The sequence below is a fragment of the Candoia aspera genome, chromosome 7, assembly GCF_035149785.1.
Source record: "Candoia aspera isolate rCanAsp1 chromosome 7, rCanAsp1.hap2, whole genome shotgun sequence".
NCBI lineage: Eukaryota > Metazoa > Chordata > Lepidosauria > Squamata > Boidae > Candoia > Candoia aspera.
Window position 1 is genome coordinate 55,376,224 of NC_086159.1, and position 21,406 is coordinate 55,397,629.

Below are 21,406 nucleotides of genomic sequence, written 5' to 3' on the forward strand. Positions count from 1 at the left end.
TGGCGTGGGCTGGTCCATGAAGTCACGAAGAGTCGGAAGCGACTAAACGAATAAACAACAAGCTGTAAAAATATTGAAGAATATCTTTTCTCTCTCTCCCGTTTTTCTTTTGTCTTTAGTCTGTATATTCAGCAAACAAATAAAAACAGAAACACAGAAAAATGGTTATTGGTTTGATAAATTGTAAGATTAATGTGGAAATGATAAAGTAGCTCTTCATTCTGTCTTATATTTATTTTTCTGTAATTCTATGATGAAGGAATGAGTTCAAATAGGCACTTAATTAAGTTACAAATCTTATTTCCATTCAAGAATTCAAGTTACAGACAAGGCAGTAAACGAGAAATGCATACTCCCTTAGGATACCAAAGTAGAATACAGTTTGTAACTCAAGCTCAAGAGATCCCTTAAAAGGTAGATAGCAGAAAGAGGCTTAGTGCGTAGTATGTTAGCAGTATTCATATCCTCAAAACAAAGATCCATCTCTGATAGTCATGTATGAATATACATCTATTCTATCCCTTCCCCCTTTTCCTATTGAAGAATTCCTACTGATTGTACAGAATAAGAAAAACAGAGTAAATATTAAAAGGCCAAATCAATATTTGGGTCAATGTAATTTTTCAGGTTGCTGGAAGCAACTGTCTAACTATCCAGTAAAGTAAAACTTCAATTTGTGGGGAAAGACCATTTGGGAGGATGGGGAGATGCTTAAATACAAATGCTTTTTAGATATGCAGGTTCCCGTCCTTCCTGGAGATCCACTCCAGCCAACTACAAAGACAGCCCTCTAAGGCAAGGGTCCCCAACCCCCAGGCCGCAGACTAGTACTGGTGTGTGGCCTGTTAGGAACCGGGCTGCACAGCAGGAGGTGAGCGGTGGGCGAGCAAGCAAATTTACAGCTTGAGTGTTTACAGCCGCTCCCTATCGCTTGCATTACTGCCTGAGCTCCACCTCCTATCAGAGAAAGCAAGTCCATTGACTGCTATCTCCAAACGGCGCGAAGAAAAAAGAATAAAAGGTCGGGAAAAAGAGGAAGCGCTTGAATCATCCCGAACCCATCCCCCCACCCCCGGTCTGTGGAAAAATTGTCTTCCATGAAACTGGTCCCTGGTGCCAAAAAGGTTGGAAACCGCTTCTCTAAGGGATATCATTCTCAGCACCAGCCATTTTTTAAGGAGAAGCAGAACACAGTGTCTGGAATACTTTACCAAATAATAGACACGTCTTTTACTTTCAGGGTATCTTTGGATGAAAATGTTATTGGTTGAATCCAAAGTCTCCTAAACCAAGGTCAATTACTATAATTGTGAATATGATGCAATGCTTATATTCATCTTTCCCAAACCCAAGCTATTAATATACTTGATGGGCTTGATGTTTGAAATTAAGCCTAAATCCTGTTTGCATCAAAAACTAAATAACATTTCAAAAGTCAGCATTAAGGATATTTATGGCTCATGGATTAAAGAATTGGAACAGCCAATAATAGAACATTAATGATTTCAGGTCTTAAAAAAATGTTAAATTTGCTTCAGTGGATTTAAAATTACAACGGATTCATCAAAATGTATTTCCAGTTTACTAGACTGCCCAGAGAATGTATTCGAAAGGATGGACATCAGATGTAAAAAAACTGAGGGGTCATTGATTCATATGATTTGACCCAATGAATCACTGATACCTTTTTGGAATAATATTTTAATGTACATAAATACACTGATAGGGATTTTTTTTAGTGTTAGATATTGTTATGTTAAATTATGTCCCAAAACTTTGGAATTTGACTATTTTTGAGGAGTTAGGATTGTATTGGACCTGGGTCTGGGCTAAGAGAATTATTTTGAGAAATTGGAAGAACAGTAATTTTTTTAATATTAAGGACTAGATTCAAGAGATGTGTGACTTATTTGTTTTGAAAAGGCAATTTTATCTACTAATGAAAACATATCTCAATACGTTTTTCTGTCACATAGATTTTATCATATTTTGTAGTGTTAGAGAATCATTTTTTCCCATAAGGCAGATTTAGAAATCTGTTGGACATACTGTATGTGACATATATGGACAGTTTCCCTCTTCTGATTTTCATACTGGGTTTGTTTTTGTAGGTTTTTTGTGCATTTCTTTCCTGTTTTTGGTATTTTTTCTATTTCTTTCTATAAAACTTAAGATAAAATATTTAAAAGAAAAAAAAAGAAAAGAAGTAGTTTGATTTAAATATCTGCCAGGTCTGAAAGGAGTGTGAGGGTTACTTAGAAATATGTGTTCAGAGAGGAATATCAGATCTGATTGAATATCAATATATTTAAGGTATTGCTTGATTTTTTTAAAAAAAATTATCCGTTTATTATTTTTATAAATAACTCAAGGCAGCAAACATACCTAATATTCCTTCCTCCTCCTATTTTCAAAAATTACCTCTATAGCATGCTCACAGTTGAATTACAGAAAAAACCAAGAGTTCTATTTTTTTTTATGTATTACCTTGGCCCCAGAAGAAAAAAAATTATCAGAAAGGACCTGGGGGATTAGACCTGCTGGGGAGAACACATTGATTCAATATGTGAAAATGTGTATCCATCTTTGATCTTACCAATGCCAGGCTCATGACATAGGATCATGTTTGAAACACAACATGGGACTTGAAATAGGGTCCTAAGAAATTTAGTCTGAGTCCCTTCCAAGGAAGCAAAGGAAGTGTATGAACCTAACTGGCTGAAAATGAAATGCCACAATGCTTCACCATTCCTACCTTCCAACACTATCCTACTTGGATAGTGTCCTTCTTACTTTTCTCTGACTTGACCAAGCTATGTGTATTTGGTAATTGTTACACATCAGTGATGTAAATGTTTCTTGTGGTGCCTGTTCTTTCCACAGATGTATTGCAGTTCAGTTCATGAGGTTGGTGCACTTCCTCCCCTATTTAAACTACAGAGCTCTTTGTGGTACCCCCAACCAGATTTATTCTTGGCTGCATTTCCCTTGTCAGGCCCCTTCCCACCACATGACTGTTGAATGCTCAAATGTTTCATTCCAAAATGGAATTTAGGATGCTACTTCTGGGCTCAGTTCCCAAAATAGCACATCCAGGCTGTATTGAAAATGCTACGAACAGCATTGTTGATTAGACAAGCTTTCCCTTTAAGTGGAACCAATCACTGATGCTGCCAAAGAACCCACTTGTTTGTTTAACTTTTATCTGGCCTTTATTATTTTTATAAATAACTCAAGGTGGCGAACATACCTAATACTCCTTCCTATTTTTCCCACAACAGCAACCCTGTGAGGTGAGTTGGGCTGAGAGTGAGTGACTGGCCCAAGGTCACCCAGCTGGCTTTCATGCCTAAGGCGGGACTAGAACTCACAGACTCCTGGTTTCAAGCCCATTGCCTGAACCACTAGACCAAACTGGCTCTCTAGCTTGTGGTAGTCCCCAAGGTAAACAATACGTATTCTGAATGGGATTGCACTTGCAGAGAAGGACCAGATCTACAGCCTGAAAGTAACTTCCACACAGCACTTTCCCCATTCCCTAATCCCTCTAAAGCATCATGAAGCCTGCTATATAATTGTCCTGCTGATCTTGGAAGTCTGAAACAGGCAGGCAGTGCTTTCTATGGTTATGGTAAGAGTGACTATGAAAACTGGGTTTAATATTAAGACTACCTGTAAAATCTATTCAAAACACCCAAGTTTTTGCAGCAGAAGAAAGGATGAAGAAAGAGATGGTGGATCACTGATCAGAGAAGAGTGGAGATCATGGGATGGGCAACACTGCAGAGCAGGAAAAAAATGGAGTGGCCCCAGGAATATTGGAGACATTTGTCCAAACATACCTGCAGTAGGCTCCAAAAAGGCCACTAATCTTGATTGGCTTGAGGTCGAAGCAGTCACCAACCAATACCTCCTAACCTACACACTCTTGTCAAAGGGCTGTCTGTTGAACAGGCTTTGAGTCACCAGACTAACCATTCCTAATCCCATGTTATGTGGTCAAAAGTGGGAAATGCTGGGTGGCCCCTGTATAAAATTATAATAATCAAAGTGGGTGCCAAAGGTATTGCTATGAAGCAAAGGGGAGTATCTGAAACTCAATCAATTCAATGAAGCAGTAAATGGTTGATCCTGTGACCATTTGCTCCCTTCCCAAAAAAGGAAAAAAACAGGAATGCATAAAAGGACAACCCCCCAGCCCCCAGGTACAAGGGGTCTGGTATACTGAGGGCTGGCCAGAGTGGCAAAGGATCTGATGTAAGGGCAGTACAAGCCATGGGCAGGACCAATGGAAGAGAGAAAAAGGAAACACCTCTCTCAAGATGCTTTTCCAACCTGCATCAGCACACCATTCATCTCCTGCATACAGTGATGTGACATGCAACAGAGGGGGAAAAACATTTCTGCTTTGGAGCACAGGGACCCATCTCCAGGATGGCTGCTCTGTGAGCCATGCCTGGGAGAAGTGTAATTTTGCAGACATGTGCCATAGAAGTGGAAGATGAGTCCATCCCATGATGGATGAGGCCTACAGATTAGGCCTTGGTTTACTTGCTCTCTTAATAAGGTAGGAACTGATCCATCTGGGAGCAGCTTTGGTCAGCATCACATTATTTAGGAAGGAAGGATGGTGGACTGCACTTCCTTGGCATCCCCGAGCGAAAGGACCAGCAAAGAGACCGAAGCAGTGGGCCAGGTTGTCTTCTTGACAGGACAGTGAATGAAATGTAGGTTTCTTTACTGCTGCCCCACAGAAGAAACAGGCCGTTATGTGGAAATGACAAGGGAAGGACCCAGGGAAGAAGCAACAAGGCCCTTCCCGAGTCTACATAAGTTGTTTTGGGATGAGTTAGAGAAATACCAAACTTCAGCAAAAGTTGCTGCAGACACGTTCAACTCCGGGAGGCCGCGTCTGGGCCCATCCGGCCCCCGCAAGAGGCTGCCTGGGAGGAGGCGGAGGCGGGCTGCTGCAGTTGAGGAGCTGCACCAGCGAGGCGGGCGCGGGCAGGGTGGGAGAAAGCGAAAAACCGCTTCCGCGAAGTTTTTCCCTCCCAAGCGGGGAGCGGGGAGCGGGGAGAGAGAGAGGGAGGGTGACAAGGAAGTGTCACGGTAAAGGTGCTTCAAATCTGCTTTTCGGGAAAGGCGATGCTTATTTTCAGGTCTCTTTTAGCTCCTTAGGGGCCTGGCAGCTAGGTGGTCTGGTGGCTGCTTCGTCCTGGCTCTAGTAAAAACGAAGCCTGCGCTTAAGTTGCCGAGGTGGGGGTCTTCTTGGCAGCAGCCCTCCTCCCTGGTCTTTTGCCTCCCCGCGAGTAAGGCGTGGTGGCGGGTCTGGGTGGCTGGCCCCCGTTTGAAAGACTCTATTTCTTTATGCCTTCAGGGTCGCGCGCTAGACTTGCGGAAAGGAGAGGGGGCGCCTCTTCCAGGGCTCGACGGAGAGGGCTGGCAGATGTCCCAGGCGAGAGAGCCTCTTCCCTCGGGGCCTGGTGGGCCGGAGCGCGCTGCTTCGGCGGAAAGCAGCTGGTTGACTTCGCTCCCCCGCGGTGAGTTCGCTGGAGAGTTTCCTTGGAAGCGCGGCGGCCAGAACCGCGGCGCCCGAGTTTTGATGGACTGAAGTGGGGTCGGGATGCGGGCGGCAGCGACAGTTCTTCTGTCCCTCCTTGGTTGGCCTCTGTCCGTCCCGCAGAAGCTGCGGGACGCTTCGAGCCACGAGGCGGGTTGGTGCTCCATGTTTCGCTTCTCCGCGTGCCTTTTCTTTTGCACTTCAAAATAGCAGAGGCAGGTCCAGAACGCTCGAATCCCCGTTTCGGCCCTGCTTTGCTTTCCCGGCCTTTTGTTTATTGCCCGTTTGGCGGTGCCTCCCACATTCCTAGGTGGGCCGAGGAATGCAGAAGTACGTGAAACTTCACTCACCTAGTAACTCAGCTGAAGGGCTTGGGTGGGAAGTTGTGACTCGATTGTTTTCTGTCTCTGGCCTTCCTCCTGCAAGGATTCACTTAGGCAGCTGCTCCAGAAGGCAGTTTTTGTGCATTGAAATAAATGTGAGTGGTTGATTTTCTTTTATTGGGTTAGATGCTAACTTGTCTGTTAAACACTAATATGGTGGAAGCAAGAATGGTTGGAGGATGCTCCTGTGATACATCTTATTTATAATACGTGCCCTGTAGTAACCCACAAGTTAAGATACACTCTTCTATTAATGAAAAGAGGGGGTTTAGACTCACTTCCTTTTGAGTCCTGTTGTGTTTTATATTGATTTTCATTATTTCATACTTGGCTTGGATTTAAAAGATACTGAATGATGCAACTTGCATTTAAAGAGAAAAGAAATACAGTGTTCTACAGCTGTTTAGTAAAGAATATCCGTGGGTGATAGCAATGTAGCAGCAAGATAATCACGAGAAGAATTAATGGAACTTGAAATGCTTGATGATAATACATTTTCTTCTTTCGTAAGTGTTTAACTGGATTATCTTTGCCATCTTGATTTCTGAAGAGCTATTTTGTAGGAAGACCCACTATATAATATGGGTCATCCATCCATATTAAGTAAGCATAAAATTAAAGCCTCTTCCTTAGTTGGATATAAGTTCTATTAAACACAATTGGACTTATTTCCAAGTAAAACATGCATAGGATTCCATTATTGGCATAGTGAGTGCTGCAGAGGTTAATGCAGCTGGCTTTTCCACACATACATAGTAGCAGTGGTTAAGGGTTATTTTAAAATTTAATCCGAAGTGCAGGAAATCCTGATGAAAATGGCTTCTCTTCCATATTTCAATTAGCGGTAGAAAAAAGTTCCCCTTGTCATAACAAGAACTCTCGACTTTCATTAAGGGAGTACATTTTAGTTCAGATCGGGATTGGGGAAGGAAAGGTAATCCTTCACATTTAAAAATGTTCAGAAACTTCTTCTAGTGAAAAATGTTTCCTGCTTAGCCATAGAAAGTGGCCCATTACTCTGGTTTTATTAAATCTTCATTAGTTATCTCTTCAGGATTTAATTGTTGTTTTACATTGCTGGAATCCTAAATGGCCTTGAAATCCCAGTAACCTATCCTATAAAGCAGTGTTTCTCAAACTTGGCAATTCTGGCTGGGGAATTTTGGGAGTTGAAGTCCATACATCTTAAAGTTGCCAAGTTTGAGAAACACTGCTATAGATTGTCGACTTCTACACATATCTTTTAGTGTGATTCATTTAATGTCTGAGACCTTGCTGTAGATTCCTATATTAACTGCATTTTGATGAATATTTACCAGGAACATGGCCTTTATAACGATGGCACCAATTTTATGGAATACTGGACCAAAACTTTGGTTGTCTTACATTTAGATTTATTTTAACTGATTTTTTTACAGGGAAATATTTTCTTTTATGCTTTATTTTCCTGCTGCTATTTCATCTTTGTATTACTTACATTACTATGTCTGATGTACTGATTTTATTTTTTTTTTCAGCGAGTTTTGGCCTGTCCCATTTCATATTTAGCAATTTAAATTTAGGTTCTGAATTTTCCGATCATTGCATTAATCGAGTGCTGGAATGTATATTTTCATTGTTAAGGAAGTTCTTCAGACTTTTGTGTATCTTAGTTATCTTGACTCCTACAGAGATTATAGGATTTTTTAATGGTATGATTTCTTCGTTAATAAGGTACCAAGAGTTCATCCTTGATACAACTTTGGACATATTTAGTTAGCATATAACCATATCCTTGAAGAATTAGATTGATGTCTTAAAGGATAAATAGCTTTGTGGTTTCTTCTATCCATGTATTGCTATCTGATTTATTTCAAATCCAAATTACTTAAGAGTATTTTGCACATGGTTAGAGATTGTGTCACACTTGCCAGTGGCATTATGGATATTGCATAACATTCTGCTCAGAAAGATAACTTGATGCCTATCTAAATATCCTTTTGATGGTAAGGAAAGAACATTTCATTTTCCCAGTAATTAGATGCAATTTTAATTGTGCTATTTGATGGTACTTTTATGATGTGTTGTTTCACATTTTAACTTTTAGGCTATTGTAAAATCACCCCAGAGATATAACTGCAGTATGAAAATATTACAGTGACTCACTGACAGACTGTCTAACAAACAATTTCCAAAAAAAGAAAAGGCAAAGTGTAGTATTTCTGAGTCACCCCATTGTGGAATTACAGCCAGACCCTTTCATTACAGATTTTTATTTTATATACTACTGTCTACCTCCCACTCATATAATTCTAATAAATATTTAAACAATATTGCAAGATATTACTTGTAAGTACTTGTAAGATGCTACTTCGATGATCTCCCCTCTAAGATTGAGAAAGGGGTGGCATTAAAATAGGCTCTGGAAAAGACTCAGTGATATTTAGGATGAGTGACTCAGGTTATTTACAGAGTACTATCACACTTTCTCTGATAGACTTGTATAGCCAGGTGATTTGGTTGGGTTCATGTTATAACTTTATGTCCCAGTGCAATGCTTAATAATCTCCTTGCCGTAGTCTAAACTGGATCTTGACAATTGCGCAAGGAATCATGCATCAGCATGCCATTTGTTTATAATATTTTCCAAATACTAGGTTCTGCAGCTGTCTGATGCAGTAAGTAGAAGCCACCCTGCAGTCACCAGATTGAACTGTAGACAAGTTATTTGCCAGATTTAAATTTCTGTTCTTGGGAGGGTAGGTTCTGCATTAGGAGCCCATCTGGGTATCTGAAAGAGCTCTTAAAAATACAGGTTGTACTTTTTCACAGGTAGCAAGATTGTTCTTCATAAGGAGTTGAGCAGTTGTCTTTATGGCGAACAGCTTGACTGTAGCAGATAAATAGTTCCTTCCTTGTTTTCTGTGAAATCTTAGAACTGCTGTGCTCTTTTGGGTTGAGGATTAATTAAGCAGTTTTTCTTCCGGAGATTGAATGACTTCTCCTGGTATTTGACACATGCAACTTGTTCAGTTAGTGGATTTTCTTTGTACTAACTATGTGTGTTATGGCTGGTAGAAAAGACCAAATTTTTAAAAATTAATGATAGCTACCTGCTGTTCTTGCAGTGTTGTACAAGGGCCTTAAGAGCTCTCCTTAAGTGACTTTGAGTCAGTGACAAAATAGTGGCATTATCTACATAGAGCAAGAACAGCAGATGCTTTTTTGCCAGTTTTGATACATGTTTTATCAAGTTTTTGTAAGCATGTTAACAATGAATTTACATAGATACTAAACAAAAATGGGGCTAATATGCATCTTGCTCTAATTGGTTTGATGTTGAGATCAAGTTGGAAAGCTGCCCAACATCTTACTTTAAGTCTAGTGTTGGTATACAGCTTAATAATAATAATAATAAACTTTTGTCAGTGGTAAAGTTCTTGAAATTTTTCCAAACGGGGGCTTCCTTAAAATCCACAAATGCTACAAATAATTTTAAGTTGGAATTGCTCATGTGTGTGTCAACTAGACGTTGGAGCATTAGGCAGTAATCTATGGTGGACCTGCACTCTCCAAAGTTTGGCTATGTACCTTCAATGATGCTTTCCTCCACAAAGCAATTGCACAATGTCCTGCATACATGTCTTGCATGGAGTGTGCTAATTATATTTATTGAACAGATGGCTGTGTAGGATCATTTTTGTTGTTAGTTTTGCTGTTATAGCCAATTTAGGATTTTTTACCCCAATGAGCACATCAGCCACATAAGTCAATACATTGTTTTTAACAACGTAATGCCATAAAGTATTCTAGGTTTGAGAATTGAGCCCTGATCAATATGCAATTTGATCTGGGTGATTACTTTGGATTACTCCCATTCGGGATGGAGAGGATCCACCTGTTTGTCAGGCTAAGATGAGAGTCTTATTTCTGTCTGGTAAACTGCGGATTGGCTGGTACTGTATTGTGCTGGACTACCATTATCAGCTTGTCAGATGTGCTGTCCTCTTCAGCATGCATATCCAAAGGGGCATGGCTTCTGTCCCAGAATTGTCTTGTCATGTCATGTCATCCACTAACATGCTAGTGAGTGATTCCAATCTTTATATAAAAACTTCACAGGTAGTTTACTGTCTTCATCTTTTCATTCATTTGATGGAATTTTTCAAAAAGACTTATCGGTGTCTTAGTTATAAGAAAGTTTGCTTGGTTAAGATCTCCATAATATCAGTGCTCATTGTATTTCCTGTGCACTTTTACATCTGAAAAGTCTTTGAGCACCTCCATTGTCAGGGTTTGGACTGATGGCTGTCTTGCTTCATAGTTTAAAACTATGGACAATTGTTCTAAAACAGAGGATCTTTGCTTGGAAAAGTCACTGCCAAACTCAGAATCTTTATTTGTGAGAAACTGATCTATTTTTTGTTTCTACTCACCTTTACAAAGTTCATTGCTGTTTTCTAGTGCCTATGTGGAAGAGACTTAAATTCTTCCAGCCAAGTCCATACAGTTGTCAACATAATTTTTAAAAACTTTAATAATCTTGGTAGTAACAATGTCAGATAGACTTGTAGCTTATGAGTCTGGTGTTTTGTCTTTTCTCTTACTAAAAATAAAATTTTTCTAGTGACCTTTGTGATCAGTACTGCTACAACAACATCATCTTTCCAGATCCCAAGTGGGATTTGCTAATTGTAATACACTGTTGTTTGTATTAACTGCCCTGGTTGCCAGTTTCCAGGCATAATTAAAGATGCTTGTCCTTATGTAGAAAACTCTCAACATTTTTTGTTAGGATAACTGAGGGACTATTGCTTCCCTTATGAATTTGCCTATAATTTAAGATCTGCTTTAGAGCTATTACAAAGTTCCATCATTAAAAACAAGTAAATTGCTGGGAACATAGGTCAGGACTTTTCTGTGTCAGCACTAATTGTTGAAGACTCTCCCTAGGTATTTTCTTTGTTTACTTTTTGGTGGATTGCTTAAAATGTTGTGTTCTGCTTAACTAACTCTTTTATCCTTTTTATCCTTTTATTTTGGCGGCTGATAGTTTGTTAGACTAGATCTAGGGAGACCCATGTTCAGGTCCATTCTTAGCTCAGGAATAGTTACTGTTTTGGAGATAAAATGAACAAAAACCTAAGTCACCTTGACTCTTGGGATAATTGTGAGATATAAATCTAAATAATAATATTTTTATTATTGTGAAGGGCTTGGGCTTCCTGCTTGATGTTGAATAGAAGCTATGTAAATACAGCTCCACCTTTTTTAGTTGAGTGAGAGAATGGTACAGGGCAGCTGACTGCTTTCTGAAGAGAGAGAAGGTGAGCTATATTGCCATATAGTTTTCTTTTCTGGGTCTTGAGTGCTGATTTGAACTTGAGCTGAATATTAATCTAGAGAACCACAAAAAAGAAGTGGAGTAACACAATTTTTAAAATTGTATTTCTGTTTCTTACCTCTTCCTCCTGTTATCAGAGGGTGTTTCTGTATTCCTTCGAAAATAATTGTGTTTCAGTTAGCAGAAGAGCCATTCACTTAGCCTGGAATCTGCAATCTGTTGTAAACTAAAAGTATCCTGAATGATACATTAATGCTGTTTTTCCCAGTTTTGGAAGAATTCTTATGTAACTGGATTTAATCATTTTTAAGGAAATTTTATTGCACAGCAGTTAATGGGACCTAGGATGAACAATCTGATATCCTGCAGACATGTTTGACTTCAACCCCAATCCCATTTTAGATTGCTAGCATGAAAGGAAATGCAAATGTAGCATCCTAATTAAAAATGATTCTCATTTAACAGAACACTTTTTTCCCCTAAATTTAAAGGTTTGGGGTTTTTTTGCTGTGGTATCAATATGAGTATACTGATAGTATTAAAACTCAACTTTCATAATTACTCTTATTTTCCAAGATCTTCTATCACGCTGTACTGGCAACTGGTTTTAATGTTAAGTGTAATAAGACTTCCCACAATTCTTGAATAAATTACTGAGATTACTCAGATTTATTAACTGCTGCTGTTTTGAGTTCTCAGTAATACGTTCTGACAATCCTGATTATATGATACTGTTCATCTTTATGAATTTCTGGAAGACTTAAACTGTTAAATGTTCTGAAGAAGTAATTCTGCATTTGGTTTCAGATACATAATTTCAGTTGAGATTATTAATATCTGTGTAGCAATGACATTTATGCATTTTTCCTGAACTCCAAACCTGCAATCTCATTTTTTATCTTAGACATTTAGTCTGTTTATAACAGTCTCTGGTTTTGTTTTGTTTTGTTTTGTTTTGTTTTGGCCACAACCAGCATTTTAGTAGAATGAAAAAATAAAATATTCCTTTGCATTTTCCAGGGTAGTCATTTTAATGCTTGAGAGGCAAGCATCTTTTTTTCAGTTTAAAATATATGACTCTTACTCTTAAACATTTTAGCTAGAATCAGTATGTCTGACTCACACATTTAGCTAGCCCAAACTTTCTTGATGCTTCCCAGATATTCAACATGTCACAGCTAAGAATCTTGATTGTAAACAAAGACTGAAGCCACATCAAATAGATGAGTGCCCTCTAAAAGATGAAGTTGCATTTTCTTCTTTTTAAGCCCTCTTAATTTATATAAGTGCCTTTTTTCATGCTCTTCCTATGGCTTAATGGAAAAATCTATTTTGGGCTCCCTTGCCAAATGCTAGTGGCAGTTATTTATTGACATTTTCAGCATTCCTGCCTTTGGAAATTCTAGCTCCCACTGTATTTCCTATGGTTTTAAGTCTTTAAATTCATGTTCATGAATTTTGGAGAGTCAAGTTTGGCTATTATTGGATCCTTCCTGCATCATTTTAAGCATGCACATGCATGCACAGATGACACTTATACCCAGATTGCAATTGACTGAAGTAGTTATGCCAAACATTTGAGAAGACATGGTTCTTTAAGAAGCAGGTGAAATGTCTTCCATTTACTAATATAAGAGAATATATGTAGCTCAGGATTGAACTGTGGAGTCTTGAAGCCCTCTGAGCTTGGTTGTTTGCTTGCAGACATTCCATTACTTGACTAGGTAACATCATCAGTGCATCATTGATGATGTTACCTAGTCAGGTAATGTAACATCTGCAAGCAAACAACCAAGTTCAGAGACCACCAAGGACTCCACAGTCTTCCGAGTAGTTTGTACAGCCAGGAGTTCCTCAGCATTTACACATAGAGATCTTTTGTTACCTAAGACTTAATTATTACATTGTTGTTATTTGGACTCATGGACAAAAGAATTTGGCAAAGTTCCACAAAGACTAAAGAACTCTTCTCCATTCATCAACCTGCGCATAGACAAATGCATGCAAAAGGTTAATTTTATGGACATTGCTGGAAGCTAAACAATGGACATACAAGGACTTTATAACGAAGTAAAAATGACCTCTATGTATAGACACATGCTTATTGTTTCATCAGGAATATACCACAAAATTCATTATTGGCAGTTAGGTTTTAGATATACCCACGTTGTTCAGATCTATCTGAGAGAGACATAACTAAGGAATTTAAGTTGGGTATTTCTTAAACTACAGTTACTAATCAGTGAGAGATCAGAAGGGCCACAGTGATTCCCAGGAATAATCTACTTTAAAACAAACCTGGAAAAGAAGATACAGGCTACATGATGCTACCTATAGGCTATATGATACTGCCTACAGTTCTCAGCGAAAACTACTCAAAAATACCGCTATGGCCCATCCTAGTCATGATGCTTCCCTTTTCTTTTCAACAGTACCCTAATCTAGAACAATTGCTGGCCAGTAACAGCAGACCATGACACAATGATATTGACACAAGAACCCCCTGAAGCTGACCGTAAATCTATTCTGGTAACAATAGTAATAGATCCTTTAACATCACTCACATTTCTTATCCTCCTGTGTAGTATCACATAAGCAGTGCCCCCCCCCCCAATACTGTATAGGGCAAACTGGCTAATCTTTATGCAGAAGAATAAATGAGCACAAGTCTGATTTTATATATCTGGTATTTAGAAACCATTGGGGAGCATTTCAGCTCACCAGAATTCTCTATCACTGACTTAAGAAAGGGAATTACAACATTAAATTTCAGTATTAAACACTGGAGTCGGAATTCTGTATAATTAAAACAGTATTTTAAAGATCAAGGATTCTGATGCTGCTTTTGCTAGAGTCCATGATGCTTGGCTATTGCTTTATTTATTAAAACTATTGGTAATTCTCACTGTTTCTCACCTCTCTTTTGACGTTCTTTCCCACTCCATGCTTCTTTCTTTTCTTATGACAAACCTGTATATACGTGATCATTTTTGTAATTAGACACAATTCTAAAAATATGACCAAAATGACTATGTTACTAGTTGTTACTAGTATGCAGTGGCAAGAGGCTTTCTTCTCCATCTTCACTGCATCCTCAGTAAACTACTTGAGCAGTGGCCTGGCTATTCTTGAGTCAAACTTAGCTGGCCATTAAGTAGTCTATTGTAATAGAATTGTAATACATTTTGAAGGTAAAGTTCATTGCATCTGTTCCAAATTAAAAACCACAATTATTGCAGATTCTGTAAAATTTCTGGGGTGGCATCTGATCAGAGTTAAAGTTCTTAGGAAATAGTTGTGATGCTTGTAGGAGGTTAGGCCAGTGTCTCTGCTCTAAAACCTTTGCCTGAATCAGGAGTACTGTACAGGTGCTTGTCAGTTGCCTGGAAGCTGTGATGGACTAGATGAGAGCCAAGAAACCTAACTGAATCCAGATAGCAGATTCCAGATAGTGTGAATATGTGGTTCCAGGCTTGGGAATGAGGAAGGTGGTCTGTACTGGATGAGATAGAGATCCCTCTGAAGGACCAGGTGTGTGGCTTTTGGGTTCTCCATGGTATGTTGAATAACAAATTATTTAAGTGCCGGCTGGATGTCATGACAATTAAGTGGATATATAGTTTGAGAAGTTTGAAAAATGGCTGAAGATAATTATAGCTTCCAAGTGCAAAGTTACTCACCAATGAGAAAAAAAATCCAACGTACAGGTCCAGGATGGGAGGTACCTGGCTTGCTATTAGTGTTTGCAAAAAAGGATCTTGGTTGCAGTCTGAATGTAATGTGGCAAAGAAGGCAAATGCAGTTGTAAGCTGCATCAATAGAAATATAATTTCCAAATCATGGCAAATAACTGTTTCTGTCATGAGTAAGGATGGCGAGCAGGGGGCTCCCATCCAGACTGTCAAGCGCATGCGTAGCACTGAGGAATTGTTCAGCCATTCAAAGAGACACAGATCGGGACCGCCTTAACCCTTGGGGGTTATATGTCTGGGTTTTTCCCACGCTTCTTCAGTTTGTTAGGATTCCTGTTAAGTACTAGCAATAAATATTAGAGACCAGTTCATTGTCTCAGTGTGTTTCCTGGTTGTTAGGACAGTTTCATTCTGTTGTACTGTATGGCTCTTCCATACAATAATGGTAATGTGCTTCCTCCCATCCTTGAGAAAAGAAAGAACATTGGTATGAGTGTTGCTGCCCTCACAGAATGTAACATGGGATATTTTCAGAGTAGTGATTGGTGTGTCTCTTCCCATCTTTTCTTCTCCCATTCTGTGTTACCAACTATTGCTCTACTGAGTGTGAAAGAAGAACCTCTGTCAGGCATAACACACAGACAGTCAATCTCCCCAGTTTTCTGAAGATAATTTCTTCTCACTTACTTTCTCTTTAGCAAGTGGAGGCTGTCCAGTGAGTTTGATAAACTGTGTTACCAGCAGCAATTCTTGTGGTTCCAAGGAAAGGGGCTGTCAAAAAGCTAGGGAAAGCACTTATTAACAAGGTCCAAAAGTGCTACTTGAAGGTTGCTGAAAGAGTGATAGAAGTTTCTAATCAGATCATTTGCAGAATTCCACCAGCAGCTACTGATTGTCTCCCATTCTGAGTGGTTTTGGGTTAAATTACTATATACTCAGGTTAAATTAATACGATTAGCATACTGGATGAAATTGAAGGTCCCTTTTTGGTGGTGTTCATCAAGGAAGTTATTTCTCAAATGACAACTGCAACTCATACATTGTACTCATAGTATTTATTTTCTGTTGAATGTTTTCTTTTCTTACGAACGAGAATATCAACCTCCTAGTAGACCTGCATTTGATCTTACATGATGTTAATATTCCTATTTTTGACAGGATCCCACCCCCAAAAGAAATTACCATGCAAGCAAGGTGTCTAGTCTGTGTCAGAGTCATAGCCAAAATGGCTTTGTAGGCAAAGAGACTAGCAACTGCATGGGAAGGGTGGTCCTATAGCAGATTTATCAAGCCAGTTGGAGTCCAGTTGACTGCTGACCTCTGAAAGCTCCTTCTTTATCCACCTTAGACTGGAAGGTCTTCTGCTGCAATAGCAAGGAAACCTCTTCTTTCATGTTGGAACACCTTAGACACAACAAGATGGAGACTATGTTGTGAGAGTACTTTCTCCAAAAATGCACCACAAGGATGTTTGGATAAGGCTTAGTAAGACCAGCGTCAAGTATTATGTCCCGTTCTGAGCACCACAATTCAGGGAGTATTCAGTGAAGTGGCCCGTTTATAGAAAGGTAGTAAAGATGATCTGGAAACTACAAATTAAATTTTTTTTGAAGAGGAATTAAAGGATACAGATATGTTTAGCCTTGAGAACAAACAATTGAAGATGGATATTATACAACTCTTCAGATACCTGAGGTTATCACAAAACCTGCAAGACATTTTCTCTCTACTTGTTCCATAGTATGTGCCACTGAACAATGGGTCTAAGGTAAAACAGATTCTAATTAAATATTAGAAAAAAATGTTCCTTACAGTATAAATAGTTTGGCAGTCGAAACCATTACTGAGAGAGAGGATGGTTCCTTTTCATTAGATGTGTTCAAGGAAGAACTAGATAACATCTGTCAGAGATGCTTTAATTTGGATTCTTGCACTGAGCATTGAATTTAATGGTCTAAATGGACTCTATCAGTTCTGTGGTTTTTATGATTCCAATTTATCAAAAGTAACGTCAGTGACAAGGAATATCTTTGCTGCGTTTTGGCTGGTGTATTGGATATGAACGTATCTGGACCAAAATAAGCATTCTTACTAGAGTACACTGGTCCCTGGTGTCTTGGTGCAGGACCCAGTTGCTTGTGTCAGGAGTAATACTCACCAGAGATAAATGCCATGATTTTTAGTGTGAGTCACCCTCAAGTAGTATAAGGTAGCCTTCTTTAATCTGGGCTCTGTCCAGAAGTGTGAATTTCAGCTCCTTGAATCTCTGCTAGCAAGTTTATTGCTGAAGTGCACACATAAAGAGGATGCTAAACTTTGCAATGGATGGCTAGAAAATAAGGAGAAACTTGCAGAGCATGGTGTTTCTATTACAAAATATCTGGTGTCTAACCTGAGCGCCCTTTTTACTTTGAGATGTAGGGTGGTTGCACTCAAGGACCAAAGTTGAAAGGTTTGTGTTCATATGCAACAATAGATATGAGACCATAAACACAAACATAAGTAATAAAAGAAATTTGTTTATTTAAACAGTTTCAGTAATCAATTCCCATTCACTCTCTCATTCACTCCCTCTTATGTACCATCCCTCAGCCAGGCTGATGAGGCACTGGTTAGGAAGATGCTACATGCAGCAGATAGACAACTCAGGTCAGAAGTCTTCCAATTAGCCTTGTGATTCCATCCTCTTTTTATAGACTGCACATACAACTTCGCCTGTGAGTAAATCTTCCGTCCTCTGCTGGAATATACTATTAAACAGTTTGTCTTTTAGTGTAGACTCCTTTTTCTAATGGAATATGATGTTAAGTACTTACTCAGATTCCTTCTAATTTCTCATAGTTTTAGAATGGTTGATCTTCTGTTGATGTAAATTTGTGTCTGCCTTCCCATGGTCAAAAATGGTATCTCAGGTCATTTATAACCTTTCTGATTTCTTTTGCAATGCATATGGGAAAAAAAGATTGTTTGTGGGAAGTGATTGTGGATGGATTATAGATCTGTTGAATTTCTGAACAACTGTAGCAGATTGAATTTTGGTGAAAAACTATTCTTTGTTGAGTATATCAGTTATAAATTCCTGAAGGATCTATCTATCAAATGATTGGTGAAACTGCATTTATTACAGTAAATGTTTGCCTGGATCCATTTGTTTCAGGCTAAAGTTGATCTGAAAGACTAATACTAGGGATGTATGGACTCTGATTTGTATGGCCATCTAGTATACACAACTGGGCAAAGACCCTTTGTGTCTGATGGATTGTAAGATGTGATTCACACTGAAATTTCTTGGAGTTTTGAAACACAAATGGTAATTGTAAACATGTTAAAATGTCACCTTAAACCATCACATTTTTTAAAATGTTCATGCGGTTGGAAATTCTTGAAGTAAACTTGAAAATGGAAGAAAAAAATTAAAATGTTAATTATAGCTTAATGCTTTGTGGTTGTTTAGAAAACAAGGATGAAGACAAAACAGCTGTAGAAGAGATAAGGATACCAGAACATTCATATAATCAAAATATACAAGTAGATATACAAGACCAGCCGGTCTGGGGAAATTGCAGTGATGGTGATCTCATCAAAAGTAAGTATTTGCAAAATCAATTGCTACTTTTCCTTTTTGGGGGGAGGGGTTTGTTTTCGTGTAATCTGGCTTTAGGCTGTTAATGTACTACAATATACTGTTACCAAGTATGTTATAATACTAACGTATCACATTTCTTCCCAGGAATTATTTCTGTATGTCTTCTGCATCAAAGAAGAGAAACTGTGGTACAAACAAGTTGTCTTGGTGATTGAGTAAACATGGATTTATACTTAGAATACTTTACAGTATTCTAACCAAGATCCTGGTTAGATTCGTATGTTGTACTGAGTCATAAATCATGATTTATAAAGCACAGTGGCTAGGTTCATATAGTGTGCTACCGTAAACCTAACAAGCCACACTGTAATTTAGAGTGGTGGGTGGATCCACTCAATATCTGAATTGTTCTTTTCCATAATTATAGCAAAATGTGTTATATAGTTCTGTTTATTTTCTGAGATGACACATTTTATTAAGCTGCAACAGGGTTTGTTTGATTGTGGTTTAGCATGATGTGTGAGCCGAGTCATTATTGTTTATAAACCATGATAATTATTTTTGCATTTTGGATGATCCAGTATGCTATTTTTGTCTATAAAACATAGTTAAAACAAACTATGGCTTAGCATGAGATATGGCCCCATTGGTTGATGTATGAGTGTGCAGGTGCATTATGGGATAATAAGAATATATCTTAAGAAAGATTTATCCTGGTTATCATTTAAGTTTCAAGTAAGAAGGTGAAGAAATCTAATCCTAGTAATGCTATTCTGACAGTTGAAGAATTTGATTTTGAATACCTAGTATGGATTTTCATTGAAGGAGTGGAATGTCCAGCAGTGTTTTGATTTGTAGGATCTATAGCAGATAGATCATGTGCATAAACAGAACATGAGAAAAACTTACTTGTTCCAACACTGTGTGCTTTAATATGACACCTGTTCTATAAGAGAAGGGACTTACCTGGATCAAACTCATTGTAATTAGCTGTGATGAAGGACTCATTAATTTACAAAGCAATCTTATTACTTCTAGTCAGTAATGAGTGCAGAAGTATTTAATCAAGATAGAGTTTTTGTCATCATAAAATGCTGAATCAAATCAAAATTGGTTCACAGAATATATTAAACAAGCTATGTATTATAATTCATGTTATAATACATAGCTTGTTTTGCTATGTATGCATGTTTAGCTTTGTAAAACCCTAAATCACATTATTGTTTCATGTATGAACCCAGCTTGGGCGTAATTCCTGAACTCAAACTGAATTGGGTAGGATATACTATCAAATAAACACCTAGCTGTAATCTTGAAAAAGCCAAGCAAAGATGGTCTTGTTTAATACTTGGATTGGAGATTACCAAGAAATCTCAGGAGTGTAGATATACTGGGAAGTCAAAAAAACATCCTTGGAGAAAAGAATAGCAAACTATTTTCATTTTGCTGCCAAAAACAGTACTTCAAGAAGTGGTGAAAACAGCAGCATTAAAGCAAATTTTCTGTGCTTTAGATTTTTGATCTGTTAACAAGGCACAGCTAGGAGTGGAACAGTTGTTTTAGTCTTGGTTTTGTTTATTGGTACATTAATGACTGAGTATTGTTTTTTCCTGAATGGATTGTTTATCCACCTACGTAGCTTCAAGTATTCCTTCTTTTGTTGTAAGGCCTTTCAAATTTCATGCCGTAAATATTTCCAGATGTTTCTTTTTTCTATTTGTATATTATACAGTAAGATAATAAACTCTGACCATTCTTACTGGCAAATGTCCATGAATACTATTATCATAGTGTCCAAGAATGTAATTTTGTTTATTAAAATTGGAGTGCTTTTTTTTTTTTTTGGTTAAACTCCTGTGATTGTCTCTGTATCTGAAAAATATTGCCAGACCTGACTAGACTGCTGTTGTCACAAATTGCTTTCTGACTCAAACCATTCTTGCTTTTTGGAAATTCTTCATTTAGTACTCTGTAGATTGAGATACAGCCATATAGACTTACTTTTGATTCTAATGGCCTTTCATACTTCTTCTGATTTGCCCAGGAGCTGTATATGAATAGCTTTTAAACAATAGATACTGAACACAGAGTTTTTGTTTCTTTGTGTCTCTTGATGCAAGACAAGTGGTACTTTCATTTAGATGAGATGTTTGATTGACTTGGTAAAGACATTCACGTAGGTGCCAATACTGAGAAATGTCTGTTCAGGCTTACCTTGCAGATATTGTGGATTTGGTTCCAGACTATCACAATAAAGTCATATTATATATTTTTTTATTTCCCAGTGCATATAAAAGTTATGTTTCCACTATACTGTAGTCTATTAAGTGTGCTATAGCATTATGTTTAAAAAAAACGATGTCCGTACCTTAATTTAAAAAATACTTTATTGCTGAAAAATGCTAATCTGTTGGAAAAATGGTGCCGATAGACTTGCTCGACTCAGGGTTGCCACCAATCTTCAAGTTGTAAAAAAACACAATATCTGCAAAGCGCAAAAAAGCGCACAATAAAATGAGGCATGCTTTTATTCAACTAGATGGTCATAAAGTTTCAACTTTTGTTAATGCTATTAAAAACACTTAGCTACAATCAGCAGTTTGTAAGTCTTTATTTAAAACACTGATTGTTCTATTTGGAAAATTAAGAGAAGCTAAAATTGTAAAAAAATTAGAATGTAAAGTTCTAGTTATAATCATGCTTTTGAAAAGCACTAACATGTTTGTTCGTGGAAAAAAATCTATGCATTCCCTAAGAGTCAACAGCTAATTTATGGCAGATAATCAAACAATCAACACGTTTGCACTGGTTGTCATCAATTTATATTTCCTTAACTGCAGTGACAAAACTGAAGAACTTGAT

At 38.0% G+C, this 21,406-nt stretch overlaps 1 protein-coding gene across 1 annotated transcript in view; it reads left to right on the plus strand.

The window, feature by feature from the left end:
• The first annotated feature begins 5,381 nt into the window (after positions 1 to 5,381).
• The window catches only part of MDFIC (MyoD family inhibitor domain containing), a 60,774-nt gene continuing 44,749 nt past the window's right edge, over positions 5,382 to 21,406 (plus strand). The window contains exons 1-2 of the mRNA XM_063309471.1: positions 5,382 to 5,540; positions 18,413 to 18,544. Of these exons, the coding sequence (XP_063165541.1) occupies positions 5,447 to 5,540; positions 18,413 to 18,544 (226 nt within the window). The 5' untranslated portion in view covers positions 5,382 to 5,446. The remainder of the gene's footprint in view (positions 5,541 to 18,412; positions 18,545 to 21,406) is intronic.